Genomic DNA, 25,612 nt, shown 5'->3' on the forward strand with positions numbered 1-25,612 from the left:
ACATATTGAAAACATTATAAGACTCTACACCGTCTTCCTTGTTGTTCAAACTCAATACTAGAAATTATCTAGACCTTAGAGAAACCAAATATGCAAACCAAATTTTAGCATGCTCTATGTATTTCTTCATTAATGGGTGCAAAGCATATGATGCAAGAGCTTAAACATGAGCACAACAATTGCCAAGTATCACATTACCCAAGACATTATAGCAATTACTACATGTATCATTTTCCAATTCCAACCATATAACAATTTAACGAAGGAGAAACTTCGCCATGAATACTATGAGCTAAGAACACATGTGTTCATATGCAACAGCGGAGCGTGTCTCTCTCCCACACAAACATTTATTCAAACAAAAACAAAAACAAAAACAAACCGACGCTCCAAGCAAAGCACATAAGATGTGATGGAATAAAAATATAGTTTCAGGGGAGGAACCTGATAATGTTGTCGATGAAGAAGGGGATGCCTTGGGCATCCCCAAGCTTAGACGCTTGAGTCTTCTTGATATATGCAGGGGTGAACCACCGGGTGCATCCCCAAGCTTAGAGCTTTCACTCTTCTTGATCATAGTATATCATCCTCCTCTCTTGACCCTTGAAAACTTCCTCCACACCAAACTCGAAACAACTCATTAGAGGGTTAGTGCACAATAAAAATTAACATATTCAGAGGTGACACAATCATTCTTAACACTTCTGGACATTGCATAATGCTACTGGACATTAGTGGATCAAAGAAATTCATCCAACATAGCAAAAGAGGCAATGCGAAATAAAAGGCAGAATCTGTCAAAACAGAACAGTTCGTATTGACGAATTTTAAAATGGCACCAGACTTGCTCAAATGAAAATGCTCAAATTGAATGAAAGTTGCGTACATATCTGAGGATCATGCACGTAAATTGGCTTAATTTTCTGAGCTACCTACAGGGAGGTGGACCCAGATTCGTGACAGCAAAGAAATCTGGAACTGCGCAGTAATCCAAATCTAGTACTTACTTTACTATCAAAGACTTTACTTGGCACAACAAAACACAAAACTAAGATAAGGAGAGGTTGCTACAGTAGTAAACAACTTCCAAGACACAAATATAAAACAAAGTACTGTAGCAAAATAACACATGGGTTATCTCCCAAGAAGTTCTTTTCTTTATAGCCATTAAGATGGGCTCAGCAGTTTTAATGATGCACTCGCAAGAAATAGTATTTGAAGCAAAAGAGAGCATCATGAGGCAAATTCAAAACACATTTAAGTCTAACATGCTTCCTATGAAGAGGAATCTTGTAAGTAAACAAGTTCATGAAGAGCAAAGTAACAAGCATAGGAAGATAAAACAAGTGTAGCTTCAAAAATTTCAGCACATAGAGAGGTGTTTTAGTAACATGAAAATTTCCACAACCATATTTTTCTCTCTCATAATAACTTTCAGTAGCATCATGAGCAAACTCAACAATATAACTATCACATAAAGCATTCTTATCATGAGTCTCATGCTTAAAATTATTACTCTCCACATAAGCATAATCAATTTTATTAGTTGTAGTGGGAGCAAATTCAACAAAGTGGCTATCATTATTATTCTCATTATCAAATATAGGAGGCATAGTATAATCACAACAAAATTTACTCTCCATAGTAGGTGGCACCAAAAGACCACTATCATTATAATCATCATAAATAGGAGGTAAAGTATCATCAAAGAAAATTTTCTCCTCAATGCTTGGGGGACTAAAAATATCATGCAAACCAGCTTCCCCAAGCTTAGAACTTTCTATATCATTATCAACAATGGTGTTCAAAGCGTTCATACTAATATTACTACCAGCATGCAAAGAAGATTTCATAGGTTTTTTAATTTTCGCATCAAACAATCCATGTTTTAAATCAGGAAATAGAACAAGAAGCTCATTGTTGTCCATTATGCCAAACTAGTGTAAACAAGAAACAAAAAGATGCAATTGCAGGATCTAAAGGAAATAGCTTCGAGCACAAACACAATGGTGCCAGAAAAGTACTTTACCTGGAACCGGAGTATGAGTGCCTTTTTACCTTTCCTCCCCGGCAACGGCGCCAGAAAAGTGCTTGATGTCTACGTTCCCCCTCCTTTCACGTGAGATGTTGGGCCTCCAAGAGCAGAGGTTTGTAGAACAGCAGCAAGTTTCCCTTAAGTGGATACCCAAGGTTTATCGAACTCAGGGAGGAAGAGGTCAAAGATATCCCTCTCATGCAACCCTGCAACCACAAAGCAAGAAGTCTCTTGTGTCCCCAACACACCAAATAGGTGCACTAGTTCGGCGAAGAGATAGTGAAATACAGGTGGTATGAATATATATGAGCAGTAGCAACGGTGCCAGAAAAGTGCTTGGCGCGTAATTGGTGGTGGTGGTATTGCAGCAGTAGTAACACAGTAAAACAGTAAACAAGCAGTAGTAACTCAGCAGTATTTAGGAACAAGGCCTAGGGATTACACTTTCACTAGTGGACACTCTCAACATTGATCACATAACAGAACAGATAAATGCATACTCTACACTTTTGTTGGATGATGAACACATTGCGTAGGATTACACGAACCCTCAATGCCGGAGTTAACAAGCTCCACAATAATGCTCATGTTTAAGTAACCTTTAGTGTAAGATAGATCAACAGACTAAACCGAGTACTAGCATAGCATGCACACTGTCACCTTCATGCATATGTAGGAGGAATAGATCACATCAATAATATCATAGCAATAGTTAACTCCATAATCTACAAGAGATCATGATCATAGCACAAACCAAGTACTAACACGGTGCACACACTGTCACCATTACACACGTGCAGGAGGAATAGAACTACTTTAATAACACATCGCTAGAGTAGCACATAGATGAATTGTGATACAAAACTCAGATGAATCTCAATCATGTAAAGCAGCTCATGAGATCATTGTATTGAAGTACATAGAGAGAGATTAACCACATAGCTACCGGTACAGCCCCGAGCCTCGATGGAGAACTACTCCCTCCTCATGGGAGCAGCAGCGGTGATGAAGATGGCGGTGGAGATGGCAGCGGTGTCGATGGAGAAGCCTTCCGGGGGCACTTCCCCGCTCCGGCAGGGTGCCGGAACAGAGATCCTGTCCCCCAGATCTTGGCTTCGCGATGGCGGCGGCTCTGGAAGGTTTTCGTGGGTTTCGTCAATTGGTATAGGGTTTTCTGATCCAGGGGCTTTTTATAGGCGGAGAGGCGGCGCAGGAAGGTCGAAGGGGGGCCCACACCCTAGGGGCGCGCCCCCTAGGCCGCGCCGGGGTGTGGTGTGGTGGCCCTGCCTCCCTTCTCTGGCGGTTCTCGTGTGTTCTGGATGCTTCCGGGTAAAATAGGAACCTGGGCGTTGATTTCGTCCGATTCCGAGAATATTTCGTTACTAGGATTTCTGAAACCAAAAACAGCAGAAAACAGGAACTGGCACTTCGGCATCTTGTTAATAGGTTAGTTCCAGAAAATGCACGAATATGACATAAAGTGTGCATAAAACATGTAGATAACATCAATAATGTGGCATGGAACATAAGAAATTATCGATACGTCGGAGACGTATCACTATCCTCCAAATGTTGCTGCAAAGGATTATTAGGAACAAGAACAATAGATGCACACTGCTCCATTTTAAAATCATCACTAGGCAAATCAGCTTTATAAGGAGTTTTAGTAAATTTAGAGAAGTTAAACTCACAAGATTCACCAGCAAATTTAGTCAAAATTTTCTCTTTCTTGCAATCTATAATAGCTCCACAAGTATTTAGAAAAGGTCTACCAAAAATAATAGGACAATAATCACTAGCAGCAGAACCAAGTACCAAAAAGTCAGCAGGATATTTAATCTTACCGCATAAAACTTCCACATCTCGAACAATACCAATTGGAGAAATAGTTTCTCTATTAGCCAGCTGAATAACCACATCAATATCTTCAAGTTCACAAGAATCAATTTCGTGCATAATCTCCGTGTAAAGCTCATAAGGAATAGCACTAACACTTGCACCAATATCACACAATCCATAATAGCAATGATCACCAATTCTAACAGATAGCATAGGAACACTAGCTTGTTTGGGTTTATTAGGATGTGAAACAATATTAGAAGCATCTTCACAGAAAATAATATGACCATCCTCCACATTTTCAGTCACAAGATCTTTAACTATTGCAACAGCAGGTTCAACTTTTATTTGTTCTTCAGGTTCTACAGGTTTCTTTTCACTTTTATGAACCGCACTATTTATAACAGAGTACTCCTTCATTTTAGTAGGGAAAGGAGTTTTTTCAATATAAGCTTCAGGAATAACATGATCAGCAGTTTCAACTACAACGCATTTATTAATAGATGAATCAATTTTATCTTTATACGGTTCATGATACTTATCAAAATTCTTCTTTGGCAATTCATAATGAGAGGCAAAAGCTTTATAAAGATTTACAGAACTTGAGAATCAAGACCATATGTAGCACTCATATTACGAAATTTATCAAGATCCATAAAAGCTTCAATGCATTTATAATCATAAATTATACCGATTCTCTATCCTTGTCGTTCTCCCAACCTTCGTATTTTCTTGGATCCGATCAAGAAGGTCCCTTTTAAACTCTTCTTTGTTGCGTGTAAATGATCCGTAACAAGAAGTATCCAGCAAGGTCTTGTCTTGAAAAGAAAGTCTTGCATAGAAATTATCAATAATAACATTACCAGGAAGCTCATGAATGGGGCATTTGAGCATTAAAGACTTCAATCTCCCCCAAGCTTGGGCAATACTCTCTCCATCATGAGGCCAAAAATTATATATGCGATTCCGATCCTTATGAATTTCACTTGGAGGATAGAACTTAGAATAAAACCGGGGCACAATATCATTCCATTCAAGAGAATCCCCATTATCCAAGAATTTATACCAATGCGCCGCCTTACCGGACAGCGATAAAGAGAATAGTTTCTTCCTCACTTCATCCATAGCAATACCTGCACATTTGAATAACCCGCATAATTCATGCAAAAACAGTAAATGATCACCAGGATGGACAGTTCCATCCCCTTCATAGCGGTTATCCATAACACGTTCAATAATTTTCATAAGTATTTTATATGGTATCACTTCCTCACCTGGCGCCTCATCCACTACCGTTGCAGTAGTAGTAGATTTCCCAAATAAAAATTGAAGAGAAGATCTCTCCATAATGACTTATAGCAAAAGAAATAAAATCAGCACAACAAGAAAGGTTTTCCTTACCAATTCCACTTACCAATAGCGCTTCACTCCCCGGCAACGGCGCTTTAAAAATAGTCTTGATGACCCACAAGTATAGGGGGTGTATCGTAGTATTTTCGATAAGTAAGAATGTCGATCCCAACGAGGAGCAGAAGGTGTTGACAAGCGGTTTCGATGAAGGATTCACTTGTAAATGCTCACAGGACAAGTATTCGGGGGTTTTGATGTAACAGTTGAATAAAGTACGAGTAAATAAAGTGCGAGAGTAACAATTGCAGCGAGTGGCCCAATCCTTTTTAGCACAAAGGACAAGCCGGTTTGTTTACTTATAATGACCAAACGTTCTCGAGGACACACGGGATTTTAGTCTAGTGCTTTCGCTACATACGGCTAAATAATCTTCATTGTTATGATAAGTGTTGTGTGGGTGAACCTATGCTAATGCACCGCCCTTCCTAGGACTAATACATACTTGTGATTATACCCCTTGCAAGCATCCGCAACTACAAGAAAGTAATTAAGAATAAATCTAACCACAGCCTTAAACTACTGAGATCCTGCGATCCCTCCTGCATCGATATACCAACGGGGTTTAGGTTTCTGTCACTCCGGCAACCCCGCAATTGGCAAACGAATACAAGATGCATTCCCCTAGGCCCATAAATGGTGAAGTGTCATGTAGTCGACGTTCACATGACACCACTAGAAGAATAACACCACAACTTAAATATCATACCATTGAATATTACTCAACCATAATTCACTACTAACATTTAGACTTCACCCATGTCCTCAAGAACTAAACGAACTACTCACGAGACATCATATGGAACATGATCAGAGGTGATATGATGATGAATAACAATCTGAACATAAACTTGGTTCAATGGTTTCACTCAATAGCATCAACAACAAGTAGAGATCGATACGGAGAGTTTCCCTATCAAACAATCAAGATCAAACCCAAATTGCTACGGCGGTGACGGTATCCAGCGGTGGAGACGGCGGTGATGATGGTGGAGATGATGATGATGGTGATGGAGATGATGTCCAGCTCGATGACGGTGACGATGGCGTCGATTTCCCCTCCGGAGGAATTTCCCCGGCGGATTCCTGCCCGCCGGAGAGCTCTTTCTCTCTCTGGTGTTCTCCGCCCCGCAGAGGCGGCTGTAACTCTTCGCGAGGTACCCTCTGTGGCTTAGGTTTTCGGGACGAAGGATTTCGCGAAGAAAAGGAGGCGAAAGGGGCTGTGGGCCCCCCACACCACATGGCGGCGCGGCCAGGCCATGGGCCGCGCCGCCCTAGGGTGTGGGCCCACCCTGGGTCCTCCTGGCTCCTCCTTCTGGCTTCCTTCGTCATCTTGAAAAATAGGATTTTTGGTATAATTTCCTTCCACAGTTGATCTTCCGAAATATTGTGTTCTGACGGTGCTTTTTCCAGCAGAATCCTGGCTCCGGTGCTTGATCCTCCAATAATGATGAAACATGCAAAATAGATGAAATAACATAAGTATTGTGTCCCAATATGAAATATATCAATGAATAACAGCAAATTATGATATAAAATAGTGATGAAAATTGGACGTATCAATGATCAGTATGAATCGTAACTTTTGAATCAACAATATAAGATCTAAATTTATCACAAGCAAAGACTACAGCTAATAATTCTTTTTCAGTAGTAGCATAATTTCTTTGAGCAGCATCAAGAGTTTTACTAGCATAATGAATAACATTCAGTTTTTTATCTACTCGCTGTCCAAGAACAACATACTTACAGCAAAATCACTAGCATCACACATAATTTCAAAAGGCAAATTCCAATCAGGAGGTTCAACTATAGGAGCAGTTGTTAAGGCTTTCTTAAGAGTTTCAAAAGCTTCCTTACAATCGTCATCAAAAACAAAAGGTACGTCTTTTTGAAGAAGATTAGTAAGAGGCTTTGAAATCTTGGAGAAATCTTTAATAAATCTCCTATAAAACCCAGCATGACCAAGAACACTACGAATACCTTTAACATCCCTCGGATAGGGCATCTTCTCAATTGCTTCAACTTTAGCTCTATCAACTTCAATACCTCTCTCAGAAATTTTATGTTCCAATACAATTCCTTCATTAACAATAAAGTGACATTTCTCCCAATTAAGAACAAGGTTAGTTTCTTCACATCTCTGCAAAACTTTATCAAGGTTTCGCAAGCAACTATCAAAAGAATTCCCATAGACGAAAAAATCATCCATGAATACCTCTACAATACTCTCGCAAAAACCATGAAAAATAGCAGACATGCATCTTTGAAAAGTAGCAGGAGCATTACATAAACCAAAAGGCATACGTCTATAAGCATAAGTTCCATAGGGACAAGTAAAAGTGGTTTTCTCTTGATCTTTAGTTTTAATAGCAATTTGTGAAAACCCAGAATAACCATCAAGAAAGCAAAAATGAGTATTTTTAGACAATCTTTCTAGCATTTGATCAATAAATGGTAAAGGGTAATGATCTTTCTTAGTAACTTTATTAACTTTTCGAAAATCAATGCACATTCTATACCCTACGACTACTCTTTGAGGGATGAGCTCATCATTATCATTAGGCACAACAGTCATTCCTCCTTTCTTGGGAACGCAATGCACAGGACTAACCCATCTACTATCAGCAATAGGATATATAATACCAGCTTCAAGAAGTCTTAATACCTCATTCCTTACCACTTCCTTCATCTTCGGAATTAGATGACGCTGATGTTCAACAACAGGCTTTGCATCATCTTCCATATTAATAGCATGTTGGCAAATAGAAGGAGAAATCCCCTTCAAATCATCAAGAGTGTAGCCAATAGCTCCTCGGTGTTTCTTCAATATTTCCAATAACCTTTCTTCCTCAATCTCTGAAAGCTTAGAACTAATAATAACAGGATATATTTTCTTATCATCAATATGAGCATATTTAAGATTATCAGGTAAAGGCTTTAAATCAAAAACAGGATCTTCCTTTGGTGGCGGTGTTGTACCCAGATCTTCCACAGGTAAATCATGCTTAAGAATAGGTTGGCGAAGAAAAATTTCCTCAAGCTCATCTCTTTCTTTCCTAAAAACTTCACTCTCGCTATTCTCCAAATGTTGCTGCAAAGGATTATTAGGAACAAGAACAATAGATGCACACTGTTCCATTTTAAAATCATCACTAGGCAAATCAGCTTTATAAGGAGTTTTGGTAAATTTAGAGAAGTTAAACTCATAAGATTCACCAGCAAATTTAGTCAAAATTTTCTCTTTCTTGCAATCTATAATAGCTCCACAAGTATTTAGAAAAGGTCTACCAAAAATAATAGGACAATAATCACTAGCAGCAGAACCAAGTACCAAAAAGTCAGCAGGATATTTAATCTTACCGCACAAAACTTCCACATCTCGAACAATACCAATTGGAGAAATAGTTTCTCTATTAGCCAGCTGAATAACCACATCAATATCTTCAAGTTCACAAGAATCAATTTCGTGCATAATCTCCGTGTAAAGCTCATAAGGAATAGCACTAACACTTGCACCAATATCACATAAACCATAATAGCAATGATCACCAATTCTAACAGTTAGCATAGGAACACTAACTTGTTTGGGTTTATTAGGATGTGAAACAATATTAGAAGCATCTTCACAGAAAATAATATGACCATCCTCCACATTTTCAGTCACAAGATCTTTAACTATTGCAACAGCAGGTTCAACTTTTATTTGTTCTTCAGTGTTCTACAGGTTTCTTTTCACTTTTATGAAGCGCTATTTTTATATCAGAGTTCTCCTTAATTTTAGCAGTGAAATGAGTTTTTTCAATATCAGCTTCTGGAATAACATGATCAGCAGTTTCAACTACAACGCATTTATTAATAGATGAATCAATTTTATCTTTATACGGTTCATGATACTTATCAAAATTCTTCTTTGGCAACTCATAATGAGAGGCAAAAGCTTTATAAAGATTTGCAGCAACTTGAGAATCAAGACCATATGTAGCACTCATATTACGAAATTTATCAGTATCCATAAAAGCTTCAATGCATTTATAATCATAAATTATACCTGATTCTCTATCCTTGTCGTTCTCCCAACCTTCAAAGATTTTATTGGATCCGATCAAGAAGGTCCCTTTTAAACTCTTCTTTGTTGCGTGTAAATGATCCGGTAACAAGAAGTATCCAGCAAGGTCTTGTCTTGAAAAGAAAGTCTTGCATAGAAATTATCAATAATAACATTACCAGGAAGCTCATGAATGGGGCATTTGAGCATTAAAGACTTCAATCTCCCCCAAGCTTGGGCAATACTCTCTCCATCATGAGGCCAAAAATTATATATGCGATTCCGATCCTTGTGAATTTCACTTGGAGGATAGAACTTAGAATAAAACTGGGGCACAATATCATTCCATTCAAGAGAATCCCCATTATCCAGTAATTTATACCAATGCGCCGTCTTACCAGACAGCGATATAGAGAATAGTTTCTTCCTCACTTCATCCATAGCAATACCTGCACACTTGAATAAACCGCATAATTCATGCAAGAACAATAAATGATCTCCAGGGTGGACAGTTCCATCCCCTTCATAGCGGTTATCCATAACACGTTCAATAATTTTCATAGGTATTTTATATGGTATCACTTCCTCACCTGGCGCCTCATCCACTACCGTTGCAGTAGTAGTAGATTTCCCAAATAGAAATTGAAGAGAAGATCTCTCCATAATGACTTATAGCAGCAGGCAGAAATAAAATCAGCACAAACAGTAAAGGTTTTCCTTACCAATTCCACTTACCAATAGCGCTTCACTCCCCGGCAACGGCGCCAGAAAATAGTCTTGATGACCCACAAGTATAGGGGGTGTATCGTAGTATTTTCGATAAGTAAGAATGTCGATCCCAACGAGGAGCGAAGGTGTTGACAAGCGTTTCGATGAAGGATTCCTGTTAATGCTCATGCACAAGTATTCGGGGGTTTTGATGTAACAGTTGAATAAAGTACGAGTAAGTAAAGTGCGAGAGTAACAATTGCAGCGAGTGGCCCAATCCTTTTTAGCACAAAGGACAAGCCGGTTTGTTTACTTATAATGACCAAACGTTCTCGAGGACACACGGGATTTTAGTCTAGTGCTTTCGCTACATATGGCTAAATAATCTTCATTGTTATGATAAGTGTTGTGTGGGTGAACCTATGCTAATGTACCGCCCTTCCTAGGACTAATACATACTTGTGATTATACCCCTTGCAAGCATCCGCAACTACAAGAAAGTAATTAAGAATAAATCTAACCACAGCCTTAAACTCTGAGATCCTGCGATCCCTCCCCGCATCGATATACCAACGGGGGTTTAGGTTTCGCTACTCCGGCAACCCCGCAATTGGCAAACGAATACAAGATGCATTCCCCTAGGCCCATAAATGGTGAAGTGTCATGTAGTCGACGTTCACATGACACCACTAGAAGAATAACACCACAACTTAAATATCATACAATTGAATATTACTCAACCATAATTCACTACTAACAGTTAGACTTCACCCATGTCCTCAAGAACTAAACGAACTACTCACAAGACATCATATGGAACATGATCAGAGGTGATATGATGATGAATAACAATCTGAACATAAACCTTGGTTCAATGGTTTCACTCAATAGCATCAACAACAAGTAGAAATAGATACCGGGAGAGTTTCCCCTATCAAACAATCAAGATCAAACCCAAATTGCTACAGCGGTGACGAGGTGCTGCGGTGGAGATGGCGGTGATGATGGTGGAGATGATGATGATGGTGATGGAGATGATGTCCAGCTCGATGACGGTGACGATGGCGTCGATTTCCCCCTCCGGGAGGGAATTTCCCCGGCGGATTCCTGCCCGCCGGAGAGCTCTTTTCTCTCTGGTGTTCTCCGCCCCGCAGAGGCGGCTTTAACTCTTCGCGAGGTACCCTCTGTGGCTTAGGTTTTCGGGACGAAGGGTTTCGCGAAGAAAAGGAGGCGAAAGGGGCTGTGGGGCCCCCACACCACATGGTGGCGCGGCCAGGCCATGGGCCGCGCCGCCCTATGGTCTGGGCCCACCTTGGGTCCAGCTGGCTCCTCCTTCTGGCTTCCTTCGTCATCTTGAAAAATAGGATTTTTGGTATAATTTCCTTCCACAGTTGATCTTCCGAAATATTGCGTTCTGACGGTGCTTTTTCCAGCAGAATCCTGGCTCCGATGCTTGATCCTCCAATAATGATGAAACATGCAAAATAGATGAAATAACATAAGTATTGTGTCCAAATATGAAATATATCAATGAATAACAGCAAATTATGATACAAAATAGTGATGCAAATTGGACGTATCAGTGTGCGAAGCGCCTATCTCGGAAATCATTGGCAACAAAGATGACAGTGGCCGGATTGCCAAATGGGCAATTCAACTATCACCATACGTACCCGCGTACGAAAGAAGATATGCCATAAAGTCACAAGCTTTGGCAGATTTCCTGGTTGATTGGGCTGAAATGCAGTACAAACCACCTAAACCGGAAATTGACTTTTGGAGGATGCACTTTGATGGATCAAAGCTCAAAGAAGGTCTCGGTGTAGGAGTAGTTCTCACCTCACCAAAGGGGGATCACTTGAGATACGTTGTGCAGATACACTTTAGAGCATCAAACAATGTTGCTGATTATGAAGCTTTAGTCCATGGACTCAAGGTCGCAAAAGAAGTCGGAGTGCACCAGATCATTTGTTACGGTGACTCAGATCTCGTGGTACAGCAGTGTTCTGGAGATTGGGACGCAAAAGATGCCAACATGGCCGCATACCGGTTTTCTGTGCAGCAGATTGCCGAATTCTTTGAAGGATGCGAGTTTCACCATGTGCCACGAGCGGAAAATGAAGCCGCGGACACGCTCTCCAAGTTGGGCTTGTCCAGGCAAGAAATTCCTTCCGGAATAGCTTTGGCTCACCTCCGGAAGCCATCAATCAAACCAAGTCCAGAATTCGAGTCAATTTTTGTACCGAAATCCCATGTGGTACCGATGGACATTGACAATCCAAACTCGGGGACTGCTCTCTCTATCTCGGGGACTGCTTCATCTGACCCGGGGACTTCAGGAGCGAAACCAAAAGAATCTATGCCAGTGGATTGCATGGAAATTTATGTACCCGTCTTTGTGGTTCGAGAAGCACCAAACTGGGTGAAACCTATTAAGGAATTCCTGGTCAACAGCGGTTTACCTGCCGATGAAGCCGAATCACGAAGAATCCAAAGGAGGTCCAAAGCCTACACCATCATCAATGGCGAGATGTACAAGAGAAGTGTTACCGGAGTCCTGCAACGCTGTGTGGAAGCGGAAGAAGGAAAGGAGATGTTCCGAGAAATCCACCAAGGAGAATGTGGGCATCATGCCTCATCCAGAGCGCTGGTGGCAAAAGTGTTCCAGCATGGATTTTACTGGCCCACGGCTTTGGAGGATGCTGAGGACTTAGACCAGAAGTGCAACGGGTGCCAGAGGTACAGCAAGCAAAATCATACCCCAGGTTCTGGTTTAAAAACAATACCGATAACTTGACCCTTCGCGGTTTGGTGCTTGGACATGGTCGGACCATTCCGGTCGGCGAGAGGAAGCATGACACATATTCTGGTCATGGTGGATAAATTTACCAAGTGGGTAGAGGTTAAACCAATCCGGAAATGTGATGGGCACACAACCATTAAGTTTCTGAAGGACATCATTTTGTGGTATGGTTACCCGCACAGTATTATCACTGATAATAGCTCAAACTTTGCCGAAGGAGAATTCAAGTGGTTTTGTAAGGATAACAGAATCCGCTTGGATCTAGCCTCAGTGGCACACCCGCAAGCTAATGGCCAAGTGGAAAGGATGAATGCACTCGTGTTGTCCGGTATTAAACCTCGGCTTATCGAGCCACTCAAAGAAATGCCAGGATGTTGGCTTGATGAACTTACATCTGTGCTGTGGAGCATAAGAACCACACCAAACCGGTCAACCGGCTACACACCATTTTTCATGGTATATGGAGCAGAAGCGGTCATACCAACCGACATCATCCATGACTCACCACGAGTCCAACTCTATACCGAAGAAGAGGTAAAAGAGGACCGAGAAAATGATGTTGATTTGCTCGAGCAACAAAGAGAGCTGGCACTGGCAAGATCAGCCATATATCAACAAAACCTCGAACGCTATCATAACCGGAAGGTAAACCCAAGGGTGTTCCAGGAAGGGGACCTAGTGCTACGTCTAGTGCAGCGCACTAAGGGACGGCACAAACTCTCACCTCTGTGGGAAGGACCTTTCATTGTGAGCAAGGCTCTACACAATAATGCCTACTACCTAATCGATGCACAGGATCCCAAGGAAAGAAAGACGGACAGGTCAGGAGAGGAAACCAAACGCCCGTGGAACATAGTGATGTCTACGTGTGCTTCTATTCTTGTAGACAGTGTTGGGCCTCCAAGAGCAGAGGTTTGTAGAACAGCAGCAAGTTTCCCTTAAGTGAATCACCCAAGGTTTATCGAACTCAGGGAGGTAGAGGTCAGAGATATCCCTCTCAAGCAACCCTGCAATTAAGATACAAGAAGTCTCTTGTGTCCCCAACACACCTAATACACTTGTGAGATGTATAGGTGCACTAGTTCGGCGAAGAGATATTAAAACGCAGGTGGTATAGATGGTGGTAAACGGTAAATGCGATCTGAAGTAAATATTGCAGGAAGTAAAGATGCAGTAAAATAGTAAATAAGCGATGTTTGCAGTATTTGGAAACAAGGCCTAGGGATCCTACTTTCACTAGTGGACACTCTCAACATTGCAATCATAATTGAATATAAATAAGCACTTCATCATACTACTCTCCTGTTGAATAAAGAACTCAAATTCATTGGGCAAGTGTGCAAAAGCACACCTCAAAGGCGTATTCCCAAGTACTAATAAACACCCCACACTGTCACCGTGAGCATTCATAGGAGGTACTAACACACCACAATTCATAAGGGAGTTACACACGGCGCACACACTGTCACCATTACACTGAGGTCACAGTAACTCCAAAGTTATAATAAAACACTTGAATAGCATATGACATCTAGATTGCAAAGCCTATGATCACATAGATGAACAAATAAGTACTACTCTCAAACACTCTCTTGTTGGATAACAAACACCATTCATTGCGTAGAACTACAAGAGCACAGCTCAAGCCGGAGTAAACAAGCTCCACAACATCCGGAGTTCATATTAAAGTAACCTCTAGAGTGCATAATAGACAAGAGTAACATCTACATATTCATATAGATCACACCATGGGAGAGAGAGAGATGAACCACATAGCTACCGGTAGAGCCCTCAGCCTCGGGGGAGAACTACTCCCTCCTCATCATGGGAGACAGCAGCGGCGATGAAGATGGCGGTGGCGTCGATGGAGATGGCTTCCGGGGGCAATTCCCCGTCCCGGCGGCGTGCCAGAACAGAGACTTCTATCCCCCGAACTTGGCTTCGCGATGGCGGCGGCTGCGTAACTTTTCTCGTCTCGTGGCTTATCTTTTTAGGGTTTTCGCAACGGAGAGACTTTATAGGTGGAAGGGCAGCCTCGGAGGGGTCCCGAGGGACCCACACCATAGGGGGGCGCGCCGGCCGCGCCGCCATGTGGGGTGGGGCCCCCTTGGCTCCCCTCTAGCCCCTCTTCGGTGCTCTGGAACCTTCCGTGAAATATAAGATCGTGGGCTTTTGTTTCGTCCAATTCCGAGAATATTACCTGTGTAAGATTTCTGGAACCAAAAACAGCAGAAAACAGGAACTGGCGCTTCGGCATCTTGTTAATAGGTTAGTTCCAGAAAATGCATCAAAACGATATAAAGTATGAATAAAACATGTAGGTATTGTCATAAAACTAGCATGGAACATAAGAAATTATAGATACGTTGGAGACGTATCAAGCATCCCCAAGCTTAGTTCCTACTCGCCCTCAAGTAGGTAAATGATAACAAGGATAATTTCTTAAGTGACATGCTACCAACATGATCTTGATCAATACTATTGTAAAGCATATGAGATGAATGAAGTGATTCGAAGCAATGGTAAAGACAATGACTAAACAACTGAATCATATAGCAAAGACTTTTCATGAATAGTACTTTGAAGACAAGCATCAATAAGAATTGCATAGGAGTTAACTCATAAAGCAATAGATTCTTAATAGAAGGTTTTGAAGCAACACAAAGGATGATTAAGTTTCAGCAATTGCTTTCAACTTGTAACATGTATATCTCATGGATAGTTGTCAACATAAAGCAATATAACAAGTGCAATAAGAAAACATGTAAGAATCAATGCACACAGTTGACACAAGTGTTTGCTTCTAAGATAGAAAGAAGTGGGTAAACTGACTCAACATAAAGTAAAAGAAAGGCCCTTCGCAGAGGGAAGCATGGATTACTATTTTTGTGCTAGAGCTTTTATTTTGAACACATAGAAACAATTTTGTCAACGGTAGTAATAATTCATATGTGTTATGCATAAGACATCTTATAAGTTGCAAGCCTCATGCATAGAATACCAATAGTGCTCACACCTTGTCCTAATTAGCTTGGATTTACATGGATTATCATTGCATTACATATGTTTCAACCAAGTGTCACAAAGGGGTACCTCTATGCCACATGTACAAAGGTCCAAGGAGATAAATCGCATTTGATTTCTCGTTTTTGATAGATCTCAACTAAGGACATCCATACCGGGACAACATAGAAAACAGATAATGGACTCCTCTTTAATGCATAAGCATTCAACAACAGATAATATTCTCATAAGAGATTGAGGATTAATGTCCAAACTGAAACTTCCACCATGATTCATGGCTTTAGTTAGCGGCCCAATGTTCTTCTCTAACAATATGCATACTCAAACCATTTAATCATGATAAATCACCCTTACTTCAGACAAGACGAACATGCATAGCAACTCACATGATATTCAACAAAGGTGTAATAGTTGATGGCGTCCCCAGAAACATGGTTACCGCTCAACAAACAACTTATAAGAAATAAGATACATAAGCTACATATTCTTTACCTCAATAGTTTTTAAGGCTATTTTCCCATGAGCTATATATTGCAAAGACAAGGAATGAAATTTTAAAGGTAGCACTCAAGAAATTTACTTTGGAATGGCAGAGAAATACCACATAGTAGGTAGGTATGGTGGACACAAATGGCATAGGTTTTGGCTCAAGGTTTTGGATGCACGAGAAGAATTCCCTCTCAGTACAAGGCTTTGGCTAGCAAGGTTGTTTGAAGCAAACACAAGTATGAACCGGTATAGCAAAACTTACATAAGAACATATTGCAAGCATTATAAGACTCTACACTGTCTTCCTTGTTGTTCAAACACTTCACCAGAAAATATCTAGACTTTTAGAGAGACCAATCATGCAAACCAAATTTCAACAAGCTCTATGGTAGTTCTTCATTAATAGGTGCAAAGTACATGATGCAAGAGCTTAAACATGATCTATTTGAGCAAAACAATTGCCAAGTATCAAATTATTCAAGACAATATACCAACTACCACATGAAGCATTTTCTGTTTCCAACCAAATAGCAATAAGTGAAGCGATCAACTTTCGCCATTGAACATTAAAAGTAAAAGCGAAGAACACTAGTGTTCATATGAAAAAGCGGAGCGTGTCTCTCTCCCACACATGGATTGCTAGGATCCGAATTTATTCAAACATAAACAAAAATAAAAACAAACAGACGCTCCAAGTAAAGCACATAAGATGTGACGGAATAAAAATATAGTTTCACTAGAGGTGACCTGATAAGTTGTTGATGAAGAAGGGGATGCCTTGGGCATCCCCAAGCTTAGATGCTTGAGTCTTCTTGAAATATGCAGGGATGAACCACGGGGGCATCCCCAAGCTTAGACTTTTCACTCTTCTTGATCATATTGTATCATCCTCCTCTCTTGATCCTTGAAAACTTCCTCCACACCAAACTCAAAACAAACTCATTAGAGGGTTAGTGCATAATCAAAAATTCACATATTCAGAGGTGACATAATCATTCTTAACACTTCTGGACATTGCCCAAAGCTACTGAAAGTTAATGGAACAAAGAAATCCATTCAACATAGCAAAAGAGGCAATGCGAAATAAAAGGCAGAATCTGTCAAAACAGAACAGTCCGTAAAGACGAATTTTTTAGAGGCACTTAACAGGCTCAGATGAAAAGGCTCAAAACTAACGAAAGTTGCGTAAATATCCGAGGATCACGCATGTAAATTGGCAGATTTTTTTGATTCTTCTACAGAGAGATCTACTCAAATTTGTGACAGGTAGAAATCTGTTTCTACGCAGCAATCCAAATCTAATATCAACTTTACTATTAGAGACTTTACTTGGCACAACAATGCAATAAAATAAAGATAAGGAGAGGTTGCTACAGTAGTAACAACTTCCAAGACGCAACAAAACAGTAGCAAAATAAAAACATGGGTTATCTCCCAAGAAGTGCTTTCTTTATAGCCATTAAGATGGGCTCAGTAATTTTAATGATGCTCGTGCAAGAAATAAGAGTTGAAGCAAAAGAGAGCATCAAAAGCAAATAAGAAACACTTTTAAGTCTAACCCACTTCCTATAAAAAGGAATCTTGTAAATAAACAAGTCATGTAAGCATGATACAACAAGCATAGAACCATGTTTCCCTCTCTCATAATAACTTTCAGTAGCATCATGAACAAACTCAACAATATAACTATCACATGAAACATTCTTATCATGAGCTACATGCATAAAATTATTACTCTCCACATAAGCATAGTCATTACTATTAATTTTAGTGGGAGCAAATTCAATAAGATAGCTATCATTATTATTCTCATCACCATAATCATCATATATAGGAGGCATATTGTAATCATAATTAATTTTCTCCTCAATAGTAGGTGGATTGAAAATATGATAGTCATCATTGTAATCATCATATATAGGAGGTAAAGTATCATCAAAGTAAATTTTCTCCTCCAAACTTGGGGGACTAAAAATATCACAACCAGCTTCCCCAAGCTTAAATTCTTCCATAGCATTAACAATAATAGTATTCAAAGAGTTCATGCTAATAACATTGCTACAACTGTTTTGCAAACAAAGTTCCATGGGTTTTTTAATTCTCTCTTCAAACACATCATGTCCTAATTCAATATAAAGTTCATAAAGATCTCTAATTTTTTTGTTGTTTTCCATTAAGCCTAACTAGTGAAAATAAAAACAAGAAACAAAAAGATATAATTGCAGGATCTAAAGGAGATAGCTTCGAGCACTCACACACCGGCAACAGTGCTAGGAAATAGCTTAGTAGTCGGAGGATGTGAATACCTTTTACCTTACCTCCCCGGCAACGGCGCCAGAAAATAGCTTGATGTCTACGTGTGCTTCTATTCTTGTAGACAGTGTTGGGCCTCCAAGAGCAGAGGTTTGTAGAACAGCAGCAAGTTTCCCTTAAGTGAATCACCCAAGGTTTATCGAACTCAGGGAGGTAGAGGTCAGAGATATCCCTCTCAAGAAACCCTGCAATTAAGTTACAAGAAGTCTCTTGTGTCCCCAACACACCTAATACACTTGTCAGATGTATAGGTGCGCTAGTTCGGCGAAGAGATATTAAAACGCAGGTGGTATAGATGGTGGTAAACGGTAATTGCGATCTGAAGTAAATATTGCAGGAAGTAAAGATGCAGTAAAACAGTAAATAAGCGATGTTTGCAGTATTTGGAAACAAGGCCTAGGGATCCTACTTTCACTAGTGGACACTCTCAACATTGCAATCATAATTGAATATAAATAAGCACTTCATCATACTACTCTCCTATTGAATAAAGAACTCAAATTCATTGGGCAAGTGTGCAAAAGCACACCTCAAAGGCGTATTCCCAAGTACTAATAAACACCCCACACTGTCACCGTGAGCATTCATAGGAGGTACTAATACACCACAATTCATAAGGGAGTTACACACGGCGCACACACTGTCACCATTACACCGAGGTCACAGTAACTCCAAAGTTATAATAAAACACTTGAATAGCATATGACATCTATATTGCAAAGCCTATGATCACATAGATGAACAAATAAGTACTACTCTCAAACACTCTCTTGTTGGATAACAAACACCATTCATTGCGTAGGGCTACAAGAGCACACCTCAAGCCGGAGTAAACAAGCTCCACAACATCCGGAGTTCATATTAAAGTAACCTCTAGAGTGCATAATAGACAAGAGTAACATCTACATATTCATATAGATCAAACCATGGGAGAGAGAGATGAACCACATAGCTACCGGTAGAGCCCTCAGCCTCGGGGGAGAACTACTCCCTCCTCATCATGGGAGACAGCAGCGGCGATGAAGATGGCGGTGGTATCGATGGATGGCTTTCGGGGGCAATTCCCCGTCCCGGCGGCGTGCCGGAACAGAGACTTCTGTCCCCCGAACTTGGCTTCGCGATGGCGGCGGCTGCGTAACTTTTCTCGTCTCGTGGCTTATCTTTTTAGGGTTTTCGCGACGGAGAGACTTTATAGGCGGAAGGGCAGCCTCGGAGGGGTCCCGAGGGACCCACACCATAGGGGGGCGCCCCCCCTTGGCCGCGCCGCCATGTGGGGTGGGGCCCCCTTGGTTCCCCTCTGGCCCCTCTTCGGTGCTCTGGAACCTTCTGTGAAATATAAGATCGTGGGCTTTTGTTTCGTCCAATTCCGAGAATATTTCCTGTGTAAGATTTCTGGAACCAAAAACAGCAGAAAACAGGAACTGGCGCTTCGGCATCTTGTTAATAAGTTAGTTCCGGAAAATGCATCAAAACGATATAAAGTATGAATAAAACATGTAGGTATTGTCATAAAACTAGCATGGAACATAAGAAATTATAGATACGTTGGAGACATATCACATAGCTCTTCTTCGCCCTTTCTATTCCTAAGAAGGTAATGTAAGGAGTTTCTTTTTTGTACCTTATTTGCTATCAATAAACATGCCGGCACCTCGAATGTATCTCGGGGACTGCCTCTACCGGAATCGCGTGTAATGTGTTTATTTTTTCCGTATGCCGGTTTGTTTGTTGGAAACTTTCCTTTCCGGTTTAGTAGTGTGCTTAACCTAAAGGTAAATCTTCGACTTAACTGCTGTCCGCAACCCGGCTTCATGGCAAGCAAGACAAACCGGAAAGATTTGAGCACATGAAAAACAGGAAAGAAACCAAAAACAAGCAACCCGGAAAAGATTTAACTAACCCCGGTTATATCGGTTTTTTGTGAAAAATTTCGAGTTTTTTCTCTAAGTTCGAGAAAATGCTTGCTTGGCAAAAGAACTTTGGGCCTCATACGTCAAACACCTAAAAGAGGTAGACAGAGCCAAAGCAAAAGAACCAAGTGTGCATCAGATTGAATTCGGGAATGAATCCGGAATCTTCACCAAGCAAAATGCCAAGGAAAACAAACCGAACGGTTTCCATTCAAATAAACTTACCGGTTTCGCATAATAAGCTTAAGAGTCAAGCATGCAAACCTATTAACTACTACAGTTCACCACAACCAAAGGACTTAAATTGCATATTACATCTCCTCACCCGGCATACCGGGGGAATTTCACGAAATTGTTTTTTCATAAGAACATGACCAAAGTTCACTGGTAAAGCGGAGATGAGCTCTCCGGGGCTTGTTCAGGGGGTACTTCGGGGGCTTGCTCGGGGTTACCGGCAGCTGGTTCTTCTGGGGCATCTGGAACAACTTCTTCTTCGGCCTTGTCATCGCTGGCTTCCTCTTCCTCCTCTTCATCATCAGTGTATTCTTCTTCGAAGTCCACTGAAGAAGGGATGAAGGTGCTGGCGGAGGCATAGCTGGCGATCCGGTAGGCACGGGCGCGACATGCAGCAGTCTTCTCCGGATCAAGATCTGTTGGGGAGTCGGCACGCATGATGTGCAAGCTCTCGAGATCCAGAGATTCGTACCAGGAGCATACGAACCGAAGCGCTGTGTTTGCTCCGGCCCGCGCAGTAGAGTGCCGCCACTCGCTGAGCCGCTTGTCGGTTTCCTGGAGCCGCTCCGCGAGGCCGATGATGTTGTCCGGCACCGGTTCCCCAGGCCAGAGGCACTTGAAGGTTTTCAGCACGGCTTCCGGAACCTGGCCAAGGTGCCGATCAACAACCCTCATGTGCGAGATGCGGGAGTACAAGGCCGCAAGGCGATGCTTTGTGGTCCAGGGGCGTTGGCGTCAACCGAATCATTGATCCGGGCCTTGGCGGCGGTAGCCTCGGAATGCTCCTGGGAATCCGGAAAGAACCCTGCGAAAAGATCAAAAGAAGCTGGTGTGAGAACAAATCGGCAAGAAAGGAAAGCTCGTAAGCAAAAGGAAAGGACACCTACTCAGGGCCTTGTCGTCAACGTCCTTGACCATCTGGTCAAGTGAGACCTGGACCGCCAGAAGTTCAGCATTCCGCTCCTGCTCCTGCTGCCGCAACCTCCTCTCCTCCTCAAGCTCCCGTCGCAGCTGTTCCTCGGCCTCAGCAAATTGCTTCCGGGCCTCCTCGACCTTGGCGTCGCCAGCAGAGATGGCCTCCTTCAGCGCCCCTGCATGCTGCAGCCCAGCTTGCATCAGTTGATCCTTGAGGCTGGCGGTTTCATCCCGCTGGGCCTTTAGGTCGCGCTGGTGCTGGACGAACAACTTTTCATTTTCGGCTGAAATCCGAAATGGGAGGAGTTATCAGAAAAAAGATAACAAGGGAAAAAAACAAACCGGCAGATGCGGCTTACCTTTGAGCGCAACGACTTGGCCGGTAAGGTCATCGAGGGAGGCTTCCGGCAGGGCAGCTGCGCAAAGGAAACCTATTAACAATGTTCATCAAGATAAAAGCCGGTACAAAAGAAGCCGGTAGGCTCAAACAAACCTTGGCACTGGCTGTGAGTCAGCTTGAGGGAGGCGAAGGCCTCGGTAAGATCCCGGTGCTCCCACAACAGCTCCTCAAATAATTGCTTGCGGGTGTCCAACACGCCCTGCACAAGTTAAAAGAAACCGTGAGCTATGCCGGTTTTTTGAGGCAAGTTTCGCGCTAAGTACTTTGCGCTTAACCCGAAACTCGGGGACTAGCTATGCCGGGTTTTTGAGGCAAGTTTCGCGCTAAGTACTTTGCGCTTAACCCGAAACTCGGGGACTAGCTATGCCGGTTTTTTTAGCAGTTTCGCGCTAAGTACTTTGTGCTTAACCCGAAAATCGGGGACTAGCTATGCCGGTTTTTTGAGCAGTTTCGCGTTAAGTACTTTGTGCTTAACCCGAAACTCGGGGACTAGCTATGCCCGTTTTTTGAGCAGTTTCGCGCTAAGTACTGTGTGCTTAATCGAAACTCGGGGACTATGAGGATATACTTATAAGTGTTGAAGTTGAAAACCGGCATCGGTATGAAGAGAAAAGTTGAAGTTCCAGTAAAAAGCTTACCAACATGTTGTTGTTGGCATCATGCCAGGCGTTGTCAAACTCCTTCATAGCATGCTTGAGTCGCCCCAGATGTTGCACCGTGCTCCGAGGGCCGCGCGTGTCAAACACCAACTTCTTGTCCTTGCCAACACCGAGGGTGGCATTGGTAAGGCCAGGGAGGTTCCACTTGTCCACGTACCGCTGCAATGCGCCCAGGTTGGCGTCGCCGCGGTTAAGCTCAACAATCCAGCCCAGCTGTGCTGAGACCTTCTCGCCGGCGGTAATGGCGGCGCGCCCGGCATGCAGAACAAGGGCTTGGCCTTGAGAGCCGGTAGGTGGAGCCGCCGCAGCCGTGACAACGCTGGAGAGCTGCTCGGCGGTGATCTCAGCGCCCTTCCGGGAGCTCTTCTGTGGAGCAGGAGGAGGTTTGTTGGCAGATGCCGGTGGTGGCGCAGAAGCGCCCTTGGCCGGTGAAGAGGATGACGGCGGTGCAGAAGATGAAGTCTTGGAGGGGGAAGCACTAGGTTGGCTGGTGTTCTCGGGGACAGGCGGAACCAAACCTGTAATAAGGCATGGCTCGAAGATATTTTGGTTAGGTTAATGAAAATGCTATGGTATCGCGCGGGTTTGGTTATTTGTTGCATCTTTTGTTATGTTGTCTGGTTAGCCAAGTCGCCATGGCCAGAAGGGGCCAGTCGCTAAGCGACCCCGATGAAGGCTACCGCTTGACTGTTTTTCTTGCCGAGCTGGGCGTCCCCAGTCGTAGTATGTAGTCATATAGTGCGAGTAGCAGCCTCATGGGTGGAGAGTGTGGCGTTTATTTTACGCTGTATCTTATAGCGTGCCTCTCGTCGTGGCCCGTGGGGCCAGTCGCATGGCGACTCCGAAGGGGTTCTTGATTTAGCGTGTTTTCCTTGGCGAGCCGCGGGTCCATTTTGCAGAGTCCGTGGTCGAAGTACTTAGCCGTTCAAGTCACCTGCCTAAGGCAGAGGAGGGCGATTGCATGCTGTGCGGTGTATCATTGTACGGTTGCTGAGGCCCGGGGGGCTGGTCGAGCGGGCGACCTTGTCGTAGGGTCCAGTCGCCGTTTTCGCTTGACGGTGTAAGGGGTGGGGGTTTGTCCAATCCTGGAAGTGCGACTGACCGGTACGCCACACCCTTGTTAGCTAAGCTACTTAGCCGTTCTGGACTACGCTACAAGCAGCAGCAAGCGAAAGTCTCCCAGTTTCCGAGCTGCGCTTCTTTGGCGATCTGCTCGTTGTGCGATTGGGAGATATGTTCGTGCGCTGCACAGAGGCGGGTGGCGAATGCGAATGAAGTACTGAAGGCCTTCAAGTTTCGCATACATGGCGACTAAGTGTAAAATCGCCGGAGGAGGCTGATGTTCCAGGGGCGCTCGACCTCCCTGGTGAGGGGCTCGCCGTTGTCGTCTTTGCGGGCATCGATGAGGTAGTAGGCGTCGTTGCCGAGGACTCAGCTGATGGCGAATGGCCCTTCCCATGGGGGAGATAGTTTGCGCATGCCTTTTTTTTTGTCCTGGATTAGCCGAAGGACGAGGTCGCCCTCTTGGAAGGAGCGACTGGGGACGCGACGACTGTGACAGCGGCGAAGGCCTTGCTGGTAGATGGCTGTCCTGGAGAGTGCGAGGTCTCGCGCCTCGTCGAGGAGGTCGACATCGTCCTGACGAGCGCGCTCGTTCTCCTCTTCGGCGTAGTTTACAACTCGCGGTGAGTCGTGGGCGATGTCGGTGGGCATGACCGCTTTGGCGCCGTATACCAGGAAGAAGGGCGTGTAGCCAGTCGACCTGTTCGGTGTTGTGCGAATGCCCCAGAGTACGGAGGGGAGTTCTTCTGCCTAGCATCCGGCCGCACGTTCTAGAGGTACCACCAGTCGTGGTTTGATTCCGTGGAGGATGCTCTGGTTCGCCCTTTCTGCATGCCCATTCGACTCGGGGTGCGCGACTGAAGCAAGGTCCAGTCGGATGCCGTTCTCTTCGCAGAAATCGGCCATTTCTCCTTTGGCGAAGTTTTTGCCGTTGTCGGTGATGATGCTGTGAGGGTATCCGTAGCGGTAGAGCAACTCCTGTAGGAATTTGGTGGATGTTTTGCCGTCGCGCTTCTTAATGGGTTTCGTTTCCACCCATTTGGTGAATTTGTCCACGGCGACGAGGAGGTGAGTGTACCCGCCGGGAGCTATTTTGAACTTCCCCACCATGTCCATGCCCCAGACAGCGAATGGCCAGGTGAGAGGTATGGTCTTTAGTGCCGAGCCCGGCATAACTTCTGGCACCTGACGCATGCGCGAACGAGGTCGACTGCGTCGGAGTGAGCTGTAGGCCAGTAGAAGCCGTGTCGAAGGGCTTTGGCCACGATTGAGCGTGCGGCCGCGTGGTGGCCGCAGTCCCCTGCGTGGATGTCGCGCAGGATTTTGCGACCTTCTTCGGAGGTGACACATCGCTGAAATACTCCGGAGATGCTGCGGTTGTAGATCTCGTTGTTGATGATGGTGAAGGAAATGTAGCGGCGCACGATCATACGTCCTTCTGCTTCATCCATCGGTAGGACTTGCCGCTCGAGGAAGACGCCTGGAGGAGGTGGCAGTCGTTTGGACCCTAGCCTGGCCAGAGCGTATGCTTCTTCGTTCTTGCGCCTGTCGACCCACTCGACGACGTGACCGGCGAAGCTGGCGCCGGCCTGGTCGACCGCTCGCTTGTAGGCGATCATGTTGGCGTCGGTGGCGTCGCAGGTGCCAGATGTTTGGCTAGCGACGAGGTCGGAGTCGCCGAGGCAGCGTAAGCGTGTCGCGCCCATTTCCTTTGTGATGTGCACGCCATGCAGCAGTGCCTCGTATTCGGCCATGTTGTTGGTGCA

The 25,612-nt window shown here is 43.5% G+C and overlaps 1 protein-coding gene across 1 annotated transcript; it reads right to left on the reverse strand.

Annotated features, from left to right (window-relative positions):
- Positions 1 to 25,000: 25,000 nt before the first annotated feature.
- Positions 25,001 to 25,600, reverse strand: LOC139833714 (uncharacterized). Its single transcript, XM_071824058.1, has one exon. It carries the CDS (start codon positions 25,598 to 25,600, stop codon positions 25,001 to 25,003), a length of 600 nt encoding a protein of 199 aa, XP_071680159.1.
- Between the last annotated feature and the right edge of the window lie 12 nt (positions 25,601 to 25,612).

This window comes from Lolium perenne, chromosome 7, assembly GCF_019359855.2.
Source record: "Lolium perenne isolate Kyuss_39 chromosome 7, Kyuss_2.0, whole genome shotgun sequence".
NCBI classification, from domain to species: Eukaryota; Viridiplantae; Streptophyta; class Magnoliopsida; order Poales; family Poaceae; genus Lolium; species Lolium perenne.

Coding starts and splice junctions, on each gene's coding strand:
- LOC139833714 (XM_071824058.1), bottom strand. CDS start 25,600: ATGGCCGAATACGAGGCACTGCTGCATGGCGTGCACATCACAAAGGAA.